Raw genomic sequence first — 15,326 nt, 5'->3', positions numbered from 1 at the left:
GCCATATCAGGAGGAGCTGCAGACTGAGAGGTACTGCTGCTGGGGTGAGACTGCTGGGACCATCAAGGGGCAAGCATTTCCATCTGCCTTGCCCCACCCCTCTGCCTGGGCCTTATCAGGAAGAGCTGCAGACTGAGACATGATGCTGCAGGGATGGGACTGTGCTGGGACCATCAAGGGGCAAGCATTTCCATCTGCCTTGCCCCACCCCTCTGCCTGGGCCTTATCAGGAAGAGCTGCAGACTGAGACATGCTGCTGCAGGGATGGGACTGTGCTGGGACCATCAAGGGGCATGCTTTTCCACCTGCTTTGCCCCCCACCCCTGCTCTTAGTGACATTTTTCTGGGGACTGCCCTTTACCAGGAAGATGAATGCTTTTGGTTTGCTGCTCCTGTTTTTTTAGAGATGTTAGGACTTTGTTAGTTTGATTTTTTGTAAATTGTATTGTTTTTATTTGGCATTTTGTATTTGTATTTTTATTTGTGTGTAAGCCGCCTTGGAGGCCTATTTGGCTGAAAGGTGGCCTAGAAATAAAACGTAACATAACATAACATAGTAACCTCCAGATTGGATTACTGTAATGAGCTCTATATGGGGCTGCCCTCAGGACCTGGAAGCTGCAGCTAGTGCAAAATATGCTGGCTCAACTGCTCAGTGGGATGGAATATCACCAACCTATTACATTGCTGCTGAAAGAATTGCACTGGCTGCCAATTAGCTACCAGGCTACGTTTGAGGTGCTGGTACTGGTGTACAAAGCCTTGGGACCAGCATCTTGGGACCAAGATACCTAAAAGATTGTCTCATCCCCTACACACTCAACTGATTACTGGTTTCTGCAGGAGAGGGCATCCTTGCAGATACCATCATATCAGGAGGTCTGTTCCCTATGACATCAGAATCGGGCCTTTAGTATGGTAGTACCTACTCAATAGAGCTCCCTCATGTTATATGTCATATGGGTGCCTTCTCTATTTTCTTTTTGACTCCTGCTAAAGATGTCTGTCTTTCAGCAAGCCTTCTAAAATCTTTATCCAGGTTGGTATCTGTCTTGGAATTGAACTGATTTTATGTATGTATGTGCTATTTTATGTATGTTTTTATATTTATAGCATCATAGAATCCTAGAATATTAGAGTTGGAAGGGGCCTATAAGCCATCAAGTCCCACCCCCTGCTCAATCCACGAATCCAAATTAAAGCATCCTCGACAGGTGGCTGTCCAACTGCCTCTTGAATGCCTCCAGTGTTGGAGAGCCCACCACCTCCCTAAATAATTGGTTCCATTGGCATCAATGGAGAGGGAGGAGAACCACCTGAGCTCCTTGGAGGAAAGGCAGGATATAAATGCATTAATTAATAAATGAATGAATAAATAATAAGTAAGTTTATGTTCCCATTTTCCCTATGAAAAATGAAATAGATCCTTTACATTTTATTTATTTACAAACTTATTTAAGACTCTGAATATGCTCTTGCTGGTATAATTCAGATGCAAGTGCTTATCTAATCCTTAACACAGACCCCCACAGAAGAGATGCCCATCTTCCCAAAGCGACGAAGGTGATAGCCACTGAGGAAAGGCAAGGAGTCCACAGACCTATTTAAACTGCAAGAGCTTTGGGAAGGGTGATTTGTTCCAGTCTGTAGTCAATTTCACGCCCCGCCCTTTCCCCTTCCCCGCAGCCTAATCTTATCCTACACATGCTAATTTGGAAGTAAATCATTCCGAAAGTCAAGGTTTATACCCCAGTACGAGTGCGAAGGATTGCTATCCAAGACCCCTCCCGCGAAATTTAAACGGTTTGGTTTGGTTTGGTTTCTTTGGCGACTCTGCGCCCCCCTCCCTGTCTTCAGCAAAGAGCGTTCACCTCTCTCCTGTAAGAGGATGGAGTGTGTGGTGTCTGTTTCACTTGCACGCTACCCCCTCGAACCGTTCGGCTGTCTCTCAAGCACGGCAGCCAAGCTATCCTACTACCCCAGGACTGTGCACAGAGGCTTGCCAGACCATGTGGACAGAATTCTGGCCATGCTTTGGCCAGCAGATGGCACCCTGGCTCCGATTTTTATTCCACACCCGGATGTATCTTCTTCCTGAAGCGGACGGAAAAAAGGGCGATGGTTGGGCCGAGGCAAGGTAAGCGTTTTATTTTGGGCTCTCTTTTTTTGTAGTTATGTATTTGCCCCGACTGAGGAGACACTGAAAGCAGTAGTGTTGCTTGCTCAGCCGCCTCAGCTGAAAGCGGCAGATTGTGCGGGTTTCCTTGCCAGGGGAACGGAGACTTAGAACCACACAGTCCACATGAAGTAGTGCCTTCATGCCCTGTTCACACTCGGATTTCTACCTCGACCGAGGGAGGGACTCTGCACGTGGGTCGCTCTCAAAACACAAAAGCACGCCTGTTTCCTGTTGAGTTGGCCCCAGTTGTAAGATGAGACGCAGACTGTGTATGGACTGCCTTCAAGTCAATTCTGACTTATGGCGACCCTACGAATAGGGTTTTCATGAGGCTGAGAGGCAGTGACTGGCCCAAGGTCACCCAGTGAGCTTCCTGGCTATGTGGGGATTCGAACCCTGGTGTAGTCCAACACCTTAACCACTACACCACACTGGCTCTGAGATGCAGACTACGAATGTTATGTACCATTCAACCTTGCAAGGGCCCTCTACCCAAACAAGTTAGACAAAAGAAATTGCGCTGAATCATTGACTGCAACAAAATGTTGCAGCATGGAGTGTAGCACCACTGAGCAAGGCCATTTGCTAGGATACAACATTCCACCACCACCTTTTTCTGTTTTATCTATTGCTCTACCAGTATTGTTTGGCCCCTGACCATGCCCTCATGAAACTTCCAGCCTTTCACAGAACTATAATTGGCACTGATTCTGTTCTAAGGAGTCCTCTGGATTAAACCAATCTATGTGGTGAAGTTAACAGAAGTAAAGGTGGGCAGAAGGCAGGAAAAGCTCAAAGATATGGCCACCCAGAAGGAGCCAAGTTGTGCATGACCCTACTTCTAAAGCACTGATGGGGAACTGGTGATCCTCCAGATGTTGTTGGGCAGCTTTTCTTGGTGGTTTCTGCCTGCGGCTACTGGAACTGACTGACTGTCTCTTGATCTTGGCTTGATTAACTTGTTTTGTTTATAGATATAAACAGTGATCTGGAAAATCAGTGTGGGAAGTCTGCATGTGAGTTTCATCTTCCACTGATACTGTGAAGAATTCCTGTGCAAGAGGGCCTTGAGGCAGTGGCTTGGTCAAAACCATGCTACCTGTCTATCTGGGACAGAACACAAGGCAGCGCTGGCAGAAGGTATTGTACAAGAGGCAGCCATTTCCTGATAACTATGTGGACCAGAGTTTCCTAGAGAAGCTACGCAAGAATGTCCATGCACACAAGTACCAGTATTGGGCAGTGGTGTTTGAATCTGGAGTGGTGATACAGCAGCTGTGCAGCGTCTGTGTTTTTACTGTCATCTGGTGGTACATGGATGTGGGACTCCTGGCTCCCCAGTGGTTACTTGGAGCTGGCCTGGTGTCGTCCTTAATTGGTTATGTCTTCTTTGATGCCGTAGACTCAGGAACAGGAAGAAACCAGAGTGGCCAGACACGATGGGCAGATCTGAAAAATACAGTGGTATTTGTGGCCTTCACCTATGGTTTCTCTCCAGTGTTGAAAACATTAACAGAGTCCATCAGCACAGACACTATTTATGCCATGTCTTCCTTCATGCTCCTAGGACACCTGATCTTCTATGACTATGGGGCCAATGCTGCCATTGTGTCCAGTACATTGTCTCTCAACATGGCCATCTTTGCCTCCGTCTGCTTGGCCTCACGGTTGCCCCGGTCCTTACACGCCTTTGTCATGGTGACATTTGCTATCCAGATATTTGCCCTATGGCCCATGCTGCAAAAGAAGCTCAAAGCCCAAACTCCTCGCTGCTATGTGGTAGTCACTCTCCTTTTTGCTGTGTTTGCCTTGGTGGGCCTGCTGACCATCTCCAGCGTTGGCACTGTTCTTTTTGCCCTTCTTCTGCTCTCCATCTCATGTCTGTGCCCATACTGCCTCATCAGGCTACAGCTCTTCAAAGACAACATCCATGGGCCTTGGGATGAAGCTGAAATCAAGGAAGACCTGTCCAAGTTTCTCATGTAGACCAGGCAGGCTCCACAGAAAGGCAGCTATTGCTGGTGCTGACATAAAATCATATCCATGAGAGAATGGGATCCTATGATGATGAAGGAACAGGCAAAGGCTACGTATCGTAGGACCCGGGCTTCTACTGAAATAGCTGCCCTCCTATGAATAAGACTCCAAGGCAGTAATTTGCAAAGAGTGACTGGGTTCTAGAAAGTGTTTAATGAGGGGTCAAATGTATAATGGAATGTGGTGTAGTTAAAAATGGCCACTTAAATACCCTTTTAAAAATTGATCAGTTACATCATTTTGAGCCATTATAATTTGCCTCAAATTTAGAGAGGAACTTTAGGGCTCAGTGTGGAGTTGGAATACAAGCAGGATCATCTCTCCACTTCATAACAAACTTGTTTCTCACCTTTAGACTGGTTCACCTTCTGTAAAATTTGCATGATAGTGAACGAGCCCAGAGAATAGCAAACACAATAAAAATGATAAAGCATTTAGCATCCCAAGTGTCATTTCTTCATTTTCTGTATAATGTTAATAGCAATTAGAAAGAATCAAGCTAAACTTTGCAGCAGCAATTATCAACTCAAAACAGAGCTTCGTGCAAGAGCTAAGCTACTCATCAAATTAGTTAAGATAACATGAATTTATTCAAAATGAGAAAATTGTACATTTTCAAGAAATAACCTAAAGAGGGCTCAGCTTTCCTTTTTTCAATATTTCCAAATAATAAACTGCTTGGAGTCTTAGCAAAGAATCTTTGCTATTTTTAGGCCTCTTACAAAATTTGAGGAAATTGTCTTCCACTCATTCCCTGAAAGGTCTTTTGTCTAGAATTTGCTAAATATTTAATGGGAGGCCAAACACATAATAACAATACCACAAGAAAGTAGAGAAAAGGATTTCAAATTGGCATCAATAATTATCAGTGGAATTTTATTTGTAGGTGATGTGCTGGAAGGGGCAGGTCTTGGCAATGCGCTCCTGCTTCTCCTTGCATGACTTCCAACAATTGAGGAAAGGCTTAGAGCAAGAACGGTGAAACTTTGGGCCCTCTAGATCCTGTTGGACTCCGAGTCCCATCACACCCATCCAGCATGACTAGTGATCAGGGATTACAGCAGTGGCATCCAGCAACATCCGGAAGGCCACAAGATCCTCACTTCTGGCTTAGGACAATATAGCAAAGGGTGTTCATACATAAATTGATAAACTCTACACAATGTGGGAAGGTTTACAAATGGGGAAATCCTCTAGAGCAGCTTTTCCCAACCAGTGTGCCTCCAGATGTTGTTGGACCACAACTCCCATCTTTCCTGACCATTGGCAATGCTGGCTGAGGCTGATGGGAGTTGTAGTCCAACAACATCTGGAGGCACACTGGTTGGGAAAGGCTGCTCTGGAGTGTTGGAAGCCCTCGACTCGTTTCTAGAACCATACAAAAATGTAATACAATTAATTTTTAATGCAGTATATTTATGTTATAATAATACTTTTATATAGTGTATTCAAGAATTCAAAGTGCTTCAAATGCACTGTTAAACTGTAACCATGCAAGGTTGGTATTATTATCCTTCATATTGTAGACAAGGAGTAGAAAGAGTGGTTTCCCTGACACTTACTGAGTTCATAGGAGCTGGAGGCAAAATTTGAAACAGGGACTTCCTGATTCATAGTTCAGTCTCTTAGTCCCTTCACAAATATCATTTTCCATTTGTGTGTGTGTTCATGTTTGTATAGTGTTGCAAGGTGTTTCTTCCTCCTTTTTGGTCTTGTTTCTTTTCATAAGTATAGCCCAGCTATGATGGATGTTATCTGTCATTGTTCCAAAAGTGTAGTCTGTTACATGTGTAGAATGCCTGTTAAATCATAATCAGAGTTTGCCTGTCACTTCCTACCCATTCCTTTTGAGTTGATAACTCTTTGTATTTTCCAGTATGTATGTATTTGTTGATTGATTTTATAAATCACTTCCCATAACTCATCCTGAGGAGATTTAACAATAAATACAGTGCACATCATTTACACAGTATCAATAAATGTGGGATCATTATGTATGTCACATTATAAGATCCCCATTCATTCTCTCTTTTTCAGAACCCATACTATCTTTGATGTTGTAAAATAAAAACTTGCCGTTTGTCCTAGCTGCTGCTGCTTTGTTCATGGATGTTATCAGATAGGCCTGGTATGCCAAAGCTTTTGCTTTGCTTACTTTCCCATAGTTAAGGTAGCATCCCCTTCTTTACCTCTGTCGGGAACGTTTCCTTCCAATCTGCAGTCGCAGTAGTGGAGTGCATGTTCCTGCTGGGTGTTTCTGGAATTGTGAGGCAGGATCCCCATGATAAAACAAGTAGTGTGCATGCATGTCATGACAGTGGGATATAGCCACAAGCCCTATCATCTGAGTTCAAGTCTTCCTTGTCACAGTTTATATACGAGTGGGTATGTAGTTGTGCATAAAAGCGTGAGGCCTACAGAAAAAGCAAATGCCTCCTTCTCTGTCTGATCTCTAACCTAATCAAACCATCCAAGGCACATCCTGATTTGACCTACTTATCCTGATGGAGTAAGCTCAGTGTCTGCCACCGCAATAGTCATATTAGCATCTATTAGCATAACTAAAGGATTAGAACCTCTACCAGACGTGTACAGAACCCTCCCCTTAACTTTTTTTTGCACACATTTTTACTCATATCTATTGTGCGAAACTTGAGTCCCATGGTATGCATATGCACTTTTAGGTTCCTTAGTTCTCTAGTTTAGATTCCTCCTCTAGCAGACCAAACCTGTAAGGGCCTCTAAGCCCTCAGTGTTCAGTCTTTGTGGGTTCCTTTGTAGTCTAGATTGTTCCAGGCCTAGTTAGGTTGGTTCCATTTCCAACTTCCTTTTCCTCCTTTCTATTTCTGTTATTTTGATACTTGGATTAGTTAAGGTTCTAGGAGAGGCACAAAGCACACATCTTTCTTCATGACAAGTATAGTCTTGGGAGTATGGGCTCAAGGAAACGTGAGGGCTCAGCTTACTCCCATCGTTGACTTTTTCTCTGGTTGTTTAACAACAATAGGCATCTTATTATCTAAGAGCTAGGGTGTCTTGACCCTCACTTGCCGGATTTGTAAGGGACCACCTGAGCAATCCCTAACACCATGAAGAAAAGTTTCTTCACACTCTTTCCACCTTGGATATATAAAAAAATATTTTTCAGTCTTTATCTCTCTTGTTTTTTCTTTTTAGCTTTCAAGCCAGTACCCAACATGTTGCTGCACAGCAACTTATATTTAGATTCTAACTTCTCCCTCTCTAGCACCAATTGGCTCCATACATGTCCTGTCTAGGATCCATCCTCCCTCCCTCCCCACTGTCATAGGGTTCCTCCCACCTCTAACACCCCTCTGCTTTAAACAAAGAAGTGCTGGTCCAAGGATGCACTCCACAGAAAATAGGGGGCTGGGGGATAAGTATCCCCCAAAAGCAGATAAGAAAGACCCCATCCTGGACCAGTAAAGTGTAAAAAGAGGACAGCTATCTCCTGGAGTAGCTATACTGCAACCAATCACTCCTCAGTTTTGCAGGATCACAGCTATCCACAAGGGGCCCATGAAACAAGGACTTGCACACAGAGCACCACTCCAGTTCCCTATGGAAACAGACTGCTTTCAAGTGGATCCCGACTTATGGCGCCCCTACGAAGAGGGTTTTCATGGTGAGCGGTATTCAGAGGGGGTTTACCATTGCCTTCCTCTGAGGCTGCTGAGAGGCAGTGACTGGCCCAAGGTCACCCAGTGAGCTTCATGGCTGTGTGGGGATTCGAACCCTGGTCTCCCAGGTCGTAGTCCAACACCTTAACCACTACACCACACTGGCTCTCTCCAGTTCCCTATAGGGGAAGGTTAATAGCTGCCACACACCCTCCACCAACGGGGGGGGGAGGCCGGGGTTAGGGCAACATTTCCTTTCCTCGCTTGATCAGTTACTAATCCCTGACGATCAAGAGGCAGAATTTCTTCCTAAGCCCCACTGCAGACTGAGAGTGGGATGTGTGTCAGAGATAGAATGCTGTTTGCCTGCATGTGCGTTTGTGTGACAGCATGTATGTATGAGTGTGTGATAGGCTAGCATGTATATTTCTGTGTGTATGTGAGTGTGTGCCCATGCCTACATGTGTGGCAAGTATGTGTGCTGTATAAGTGTGTGATATCAGTCAAATAAATAAATGTGTGCTACGTGTTCCTGCGTTGACCATACCCACCACTGGCCACTGAAGGAATAGCTGACTTTCAAACAGTCCCTTGGTCTGAAAAAGGTTATCCACCACTGGTCTACCGCTGCCCTGGTCCTTGTATACCTCAGAATTAGACCCAGTATGGAACAGGAAACTGAGAAACTTGTTTGTTACTAGGATCTGGGATGTGCAATGTCCCCACACCCTGGCCACTTGAACTCCAATGAACGTAAGACTGAAGACTCCTCGCAGCTCAGAGGAAGATGACAATGGGCAAGTAGGCTGTGGTAGATACCCTGAAAGTGAGGTAAAAACTGATTGATGAAATAAAAATATTGGAAAAGGCAGAGCTTCATGGGTCTTAATCCAAAACCAGCTATTTTGTGGGCTCCTGGATGTCTGTGTCAGCTCTATTGGCTTTGTGACAGAATTTATCTGGAAAGGGTTGTGTGAGTCCAATTACCTCCGTTCTTTTGCTTGTGTACTAACTGTAGCTGTGGAGGCATGCAGAATGTTGTTTTTTTCTTTCCTTCCAAATGTTACATGCATTCTATCTATTTGAAGTTTGAAAACTATTTCTTTATTTTAAAATGTTAAACCAGCTGTCCCACTCCACAAAGAAGGTATTCAAAGGCAGCTTATAGGTATACAAGCAAATATAAAAACATATTGCAACTAAAAAGACATAAATTATACAATACAAACAGCAGCAACTCCCCTCCCACAAAGAATGGCACTTACAATCAGAACCTTAAGCAGCAACGAAATCATAAGTTTGTTTTAACCTCATTATTCTTGTAACAGTTCTTCTCATCTCTAGATCATTCTGCCTCCTGGCTCCCTTTCCTTCCTTATGTGTTAAGGCTAGAAGCATCCAAGCCAAGATGGGAGAACGGGAGCGCTTGGTCTTAGAGGACAGCATTGACATAGTGGGCATAACAGAAACTTGATGGAATGGAGAGAAGCAGTGAAACATTGTTATCTCTGGATACAAACTCTATAGGAAGGACAGGGACAGGTGTACTGGAGGTGCTGCTGCTCGGTACATGAAAGAGGACATAAAGTCCAACAAGCTAGAAATCCCACGAAGTGCAGAGTCCTTCACAGAATCATTGTGGGTGGTGACACCAGGCCCCAAGCATAATTTAGTACAATAGGGCCCCACTTATACAGCAGGTTAGGGACCAGACCCCTGCCGAAAACGGAACATCAATCACCTATAGTGCAGGGAGCTCCACCTGACAGCGCTTAGCCCCTGAAGCTCCCCGCACAACAGCTGATCGATGTTCCGCTTTTCCGTGCATCGCCCTCTCCCCAGGCGCCAAGTCAGGAGAGTTCAATCTCTTCAAAATGCTTATGAGTTGTTTAAAACCACAATATTAGAAGCTCACCTAGAATGTATAGCACAGATCAAGAAAGGTACCACCAGAACCAGTGAGCAGTCAAAGAAGTTATGAGAGGGAGGGGACTTCCTTTAGAAAATGAAAGTCTTGTCCAAATGAGAACAGAAAAGAACACAAATTTTGGCAAAAGACACACAAGCAGACAATTGTCATTATGTGCCTTCAAGTCGACTACGACTTACGGCGACCCTGTGAATCAGCGACCTCCAAGAGAATCTGTCGTGAACCACCCCGTTCAGATCTTACAAGTTTGGGTCTGTGGCTTCCTTTATGGAATCAACCCGTCTCTTGTTTGGCCTTCCTCTTTTTCTACTTCCTTCTGTTTTTCCCAGCATTATGGTCTTTTCTAGTGAATCATGTCTTCTCATTATGTGTCCAAAGTATGATAACCTCAGTTTCATCATTTTAGCTTCTAGTGACAGTTCTGGTTTAATTTGTCCTAATACCCAATTATTTGTCTTTTTCGCAGTCCATAGTATGCTCAAAGCTCTCCTCCAGCACCACATTTCAAATAAGTTGATTATTCTCTTATCCGCTTTTTTCACTGTCCAACTTTCACATCCATACATAGAGATTGGGAATACCATGGTCTGAATGATCCTGACTTTAGTGGTCAGTGATACATCTTTGCATTTCATAGTTGCCCTCCCCAGTCCTAGCCTTCTTCTGATTTCTTGAGTATTACCTCCATTTTGGTTAAGGACTGTGCCGAGGTATTAATAATCCTTGACAAGTTCAATGTCCTCATCGTCAACTTTATAGTTACATAAATCTTCTGTTGTCATTACTTTAGTCTTCTTGACGTTCAACTGTAGTCCTGCTTTTGTGCTTTCCTCTTTAATTTTCAGCAGCATTTGTTTCAAATCATTACTGGTTTCTGCTAATAGTATGGTATCATCTGCATATCTTAAATTACTGATATTTCTCCCTCCAGTTTTCACACCTCCTTCATCTTGGTCCAATCCCACTTTCCGTATGATATGTTCTGCATATAGATTAAACAAATAGGGTGGTAAAATACACCCCTCTCTCACACCTTTTCCGATTGGGAACCAATCGGCTTCTCCATATTCTGTCCTTACAGTAGCCTCTTGTCCAGAGTATAGGTTGCACATCAGGACAATCAGATGCTGTGGCACCCCCATTTCTTTTAAAGCATTCCATAGTTTTTCATAATGTACACAATCAAAGGCTTTGCTGTAATCTATAAAGCACAGGGTGATTTTCTTCTGAAATGCCTTGGTCCATTCCATTATCCAACGTATGTTTGTGATATGATCTCTGGTACCTCTTACATTTCTAAATCCAGCTTGGACATCTGGCATTTGTCGCTCCATATATGGTAAGAGCCTTTGTTGTAGAATGTTGAGCATTACTTTAGTTGCATGGGATATTAAGGCAATAGTTCATTAATTACTGCATTTCCTAGGTTCCCCTTTCTTTGGAATTGGGATATATATTGAACACGTCCAGTCTGTGGGCCATTTTTCCATATTGCTTGACATTTTTTTTGTCAAAATTTGGACAGATTCAGTCTCAGTAACTTGGAGCAACTCTGTTGGTATGCCATCTGTTCCTGGTGATTTATTTCTTCCAAGTATTTTAAGAGCAGCTTTCACCTCACATTCTAAAATTTCTGGTTCTTCATCATATGGTTCCTCCGTGAAAGAATCTGTCATCCTTGCATCTCTTTTACATGTAATCTCTTCAGTGTATTGCTTCCATTTTCCTTTTATTTTATCTCAGTCAGTCAGTGTGTTCCCCTGTTGATTATGCAACATCCCTACTCTTGATTCAGACCTGAACTTACAAGATCTGAACAGGGTGGTTCATGACAGATGCTATTGGAGGTCGCTGATTCATAGGGTCTCCATAAGTCATAATCAACTTGAAGGCACATAACAACAGCTCTTGGTTTAAATTTCCCTTTAATTTCTCTAATCTGTTGGAAAAGGGATTTTGTTCTACCTTTTTTTGTTGTCCTCTTCTATTTCTATACAATAACTGTTGTAATAGTTCTCTTTGTCCCTACGTACTAGTTGCTTTATTATTGCATTTAGGGTTCTGACTGTGTTTCTATCTCCTTTTGCTTGATCTTTCCTTCTCTCTTTAACCATTTTAACAGTTTTGTCAGTCATCCGTTGAGGTCTTTCTCTCTGACTTCATTCCATAGTTCTTCTGGTTCTCTATAAACTAAGTTTAAAGCCTCAAATCTGTTCCTTATTTGATCTTTATATTCTTCTAGGATGTTATTTAAATTGTGTTTTGGCATTATTTTGCTTTGTTGTTCTTCTTTAGCTGTACTCTTGTTTTTGATATTACCAGTTCATGATCTGTACCGTAGTCTGCTCCTGGTCTTGTTTTTGCAGAACGTATGGAACTTGTCCATCTTCTGCTACAAATTATATAATCGATTTGATTCCTATATTGACCTTTTGGTGATGTCCACGTGTACAGTCGTCCTTTTGGTTGCTAAAAAAAAAAAGTGTTGCAAGAAACAAATCATTGGCTTCACACAATTCAATAAGTCTTTCTCCTGCTTCATTTCTATCTCCTAAGCCCCATTTCTCCACAATTCCTAGTTCTTCTCTGTTCCCTACTTTTGCATTCCAGTCCCCCATAATTATCAGCACATCTTGTTTTGGTGTGTGATCAATTTCTTCCTATACTTCTGTGTGAAATCTTTCCAATTCTCCTTCTTCTGTGTTTGCCGTTGGAGCTGTCAGCTTCAGAGAGGTGATAGCTGGGCTGTAAACTCATTAGCCAGCAGCTAGCTGAGTCGTAAATCTGCCAAGGCTAGGCTGATAACAGGAGCGGGACGAGGGAAGGCCAGAGGAGTGTTTCCAAGCAACATACCAAGTCAGTGTCCAAAAGCGCAGTCAAGGGGAAATCTGGGTCCAGTGAGCCAAGAGTTCAGTCTGAGGGTCTGGGTTCTGGAAGCTGGGTGTCGCGTGAAGGTGTCGTGTGTAGTCAGCAGCCTTCTTTAGTCACGAACTGCCTTTTAAATCCCATTCCCTAATACAGGTGCAGGTAATCAGCCTCCTGGCTTGTAAGAGCTTGCTTGTCTTAAATGGCCAGACTGACGGTGTTGTTGCAATACTCTCTGGCGTCTTCGCTCTGCAGGGGGGAGGGGAGCCTCCTGTTCATTCCCTGAATCCGACTGAGGGGCTTCAGCCGTGTGCTGGACACTCTCCTGCTGAGGGAAAGCTGGAGCTGCGTCCTCGGGGATTCCGCTTGTTCCTTCTCCTGGGTCTACTACTACTGCCCCTGAGTCCTCCTCCTCCTCTGAGGAGTCCTCCGAAGGGGCCATGACACTATCCCCCTCCCCAGGACCAGCCGCCCCCTCCCACCAGGGACTGGTTTGCTCAGGTAGCACTGGTGGAACTGACAGACCAGGCGAGGGGCATGTACCTATGAGGCATCTTCCCAGGAATGTTTCTTTGGGCCATACCATTTTCAGTCTGTCATGACAGGAGCGTAGACTTAAGAACATCAGAAGAGCCTGCTGGATCAGGCCAGTGGCCCATCTAGTCCAGCATCCTGTTCCCACAGTGGCCAACCAGGTGCCTGGGGGAAGCCTGCAAGCAGGACCCGAGTGCAAGAACACTCTCCCCTCCTGAGGCTTCCAGCAACTGGTTTTCAGAAGCATGCTGCCTCTGACTAGGGTGGCACAGCACAGCCATCACGGCTAGTAGCCATTGATAGCCCTGTCCTCCATGAATTTGTCTAATCTTCTTTTAAAGCCATCCAAGCTGGTGGCCATTACTGCATCTTGTGGGAGCAAATTCCATAGTTTAACTATACGCTGAGTAAAGAAGAACTTCCTTTTGTCTGTCCTGAATCTTCCAACATTCAGGTTCTTTGAATGTCCACGAGTTCTAGTATTATGAGAAAGGAAGAAGAACTTGGTTATGTTAATAGGTTTCCCATTTAATCTCATTGATATCACTCGCTCAGACCTTGCGTTGTAGCTCCTAATTGCTTTTGCTACATCACTTCTCACTATTAAAAAGCAACCCCATTTCTTCTTAATTTCTCATTTCCTGCATAAAATATTTTGTAGTTGCCTGATTGAAAATGTCCCATTCCCGTCCATTTTAATTCACTCACGCCAAGGATTGTAATATGGATGCGTTCCATTTCTTGCTTGACAATGTCTAACTTTCCCTGGTTCATGCTTCTCACATTCCATGTTCCTATTGTGTACGTCATACAACTCCGGACTGCCCTTTCGCATCTGTGAGCATCAGCCTCTGGGCTTACATTCACCTTTGACCCAGTGGCGTCATTAGTCACAGCGCTACTCGTGCATGTCCATTGTTCTTCCCCAGTAGCTCGCTGAGTGCCTTCTGACCTGGGGGTCTCATCTTCCAGCACTATCTCATGTTGCATTTTGGATACTCTGTTTATAGGGTTTTTGTGGTAAGAGGTATTCAGAGGTGGTTTACCATTGCCTTCCTCTGAGTTTGGATGCATCTTAGTCTGGTGTTTCAGCTTTGACCATTCCGCCTTGGGTGCCCCTGCTAGGAGTCTAGCCTCTTGGTCTAGACTCCTGACAGCATTGCTCTCAGCTTCTTCAACACTCTCAAACCCCCTCACTTTTGTTAAGGTGTGCATCCTAGAGGAGGAGCAGACAATAAGGGATACTAAAACAGAATCTGAAGAGTGCATTGCTAAAAACAGACCAAACAGGACAAAAACTTCAAATACACTAGTAGCAGGAGTGTGGCTACAGAGGCAGTTGGAACTTTGGATGAGGTATACTAAAGGAGGATAAAGAGATTGCAAATAATCTGAATGAATTCTTTACATCAGTCTTCACATTGGAAGATATAGGGCAGATCCCTCTGCCTGAACTAATTTTCACAGGAAGGCAGTTTGAGGAACCAAGTGGTAACAACAGATGAATTTCTAGGCCTTATTGTCAAAATAAAAAATTACAAATCACCAGTTCTGGATGGCATTCACCCAAGAGTTCTTCAAAAACTCGAATGTGAAAATGCTGATCTTCATACACACAAAATGTTAACTTGTTCCTAAGTTCAGCCTTCATACCAGAAGACTGGAAAGTTGCAAGTGTAACACCATTTTTTTTAAAAAAGGGGGGAGGACTGCGTGGAGATCCTGGAAATTACAGGCTAGTTAGCTTATCTGTTCTGGGAAACTGATGGAAAGCATGGCTAAAGATAGAATTACAACCACATAGAACAAGTCTTGTTGAATCAAAACCAGCATGGCTTCTGCAAGGGTAAGCCCTGTCTCATTAACCTGTTATAGTTCTTTGGGAGTGTCAGCAAGCATATAGGTAGAGGTGATCCAGCTGAAACAGTCGGCCATTCGATTTTTCTTGATGCCGCTGCCTGAGATTGGGCAGCCAGGAAGAACTAGGGTGGCTGCTGATGGAGACTGGTGGCGGGTAAGTTGAAGCTTCTTTAATTCTTTTTCTACTTTTGCAGTACTGACTGGATGTGTAATGTGGCCTTTTATTATATGTTATATTTATAGTGTGGTATTAATTCTTGTATTGTAATGTTTGCTGTTT

At 43.8% G+C, this 15,326-nt stretch overlaps 1 protein-coding gene across 1 annotated transcript; it reads left to right on the top strand.

The window, feature by feature from the left end:
- Positions 1–1,630: 1,630 nt before the first annotated feature.
- PIGC (phosphatidylinositol glycan anchor biosynthesis class C) lies at positions 1,631–6,305 on the top strand. Its single transcript, XM_061584753.1, has 2 exons — positions 1,631–2,137; positions 3,154–6,305. Exon 2 carries the CDS (start codon positions 3,272–3,274, stop codon positions 4,163–4,165), a length of 894 nt encoding a protein of 297 aa, XP_061440737.1. The 5' UTR covers positions 1,631–2,137; positions 3,154–3,271; the 3' UTR covers positions 4,166–6,305.
- Positions 6,306–15,326: the final 9,021 nt, after the last annotated feature.

Source organism: Rhineura floridana, chromosome 1 (genome assembly GCF_030035675.1).
Source record: "Rhineura floridana isolate rRhiFlo1 chromosome 1, rRhiFlo1.hap2, whole genome shotgun sequence".
In the NCBI taxonomy this organism is placed as follows: domain Eukaryota; kingdom Metazoa; phylum Chordata; class Lepidosauria; order Squamata; family Rhineuridae; genus Rhineura; species Rhineura floridana.
The sequence above is the reverse complement of the archived record's forward strand: the minus strand, read 5'-3'. Positions and strand labels throughout refer to the sequence as shown.

Coding starts and splice junctions, on each gene's coding strand:
- PIGC (XM_061584753.1), top strand. CDS start 3,272: ATGCTACCTGTCTATCTGGGACAGAACACAAGGCAGCGCTGGCAGAAG.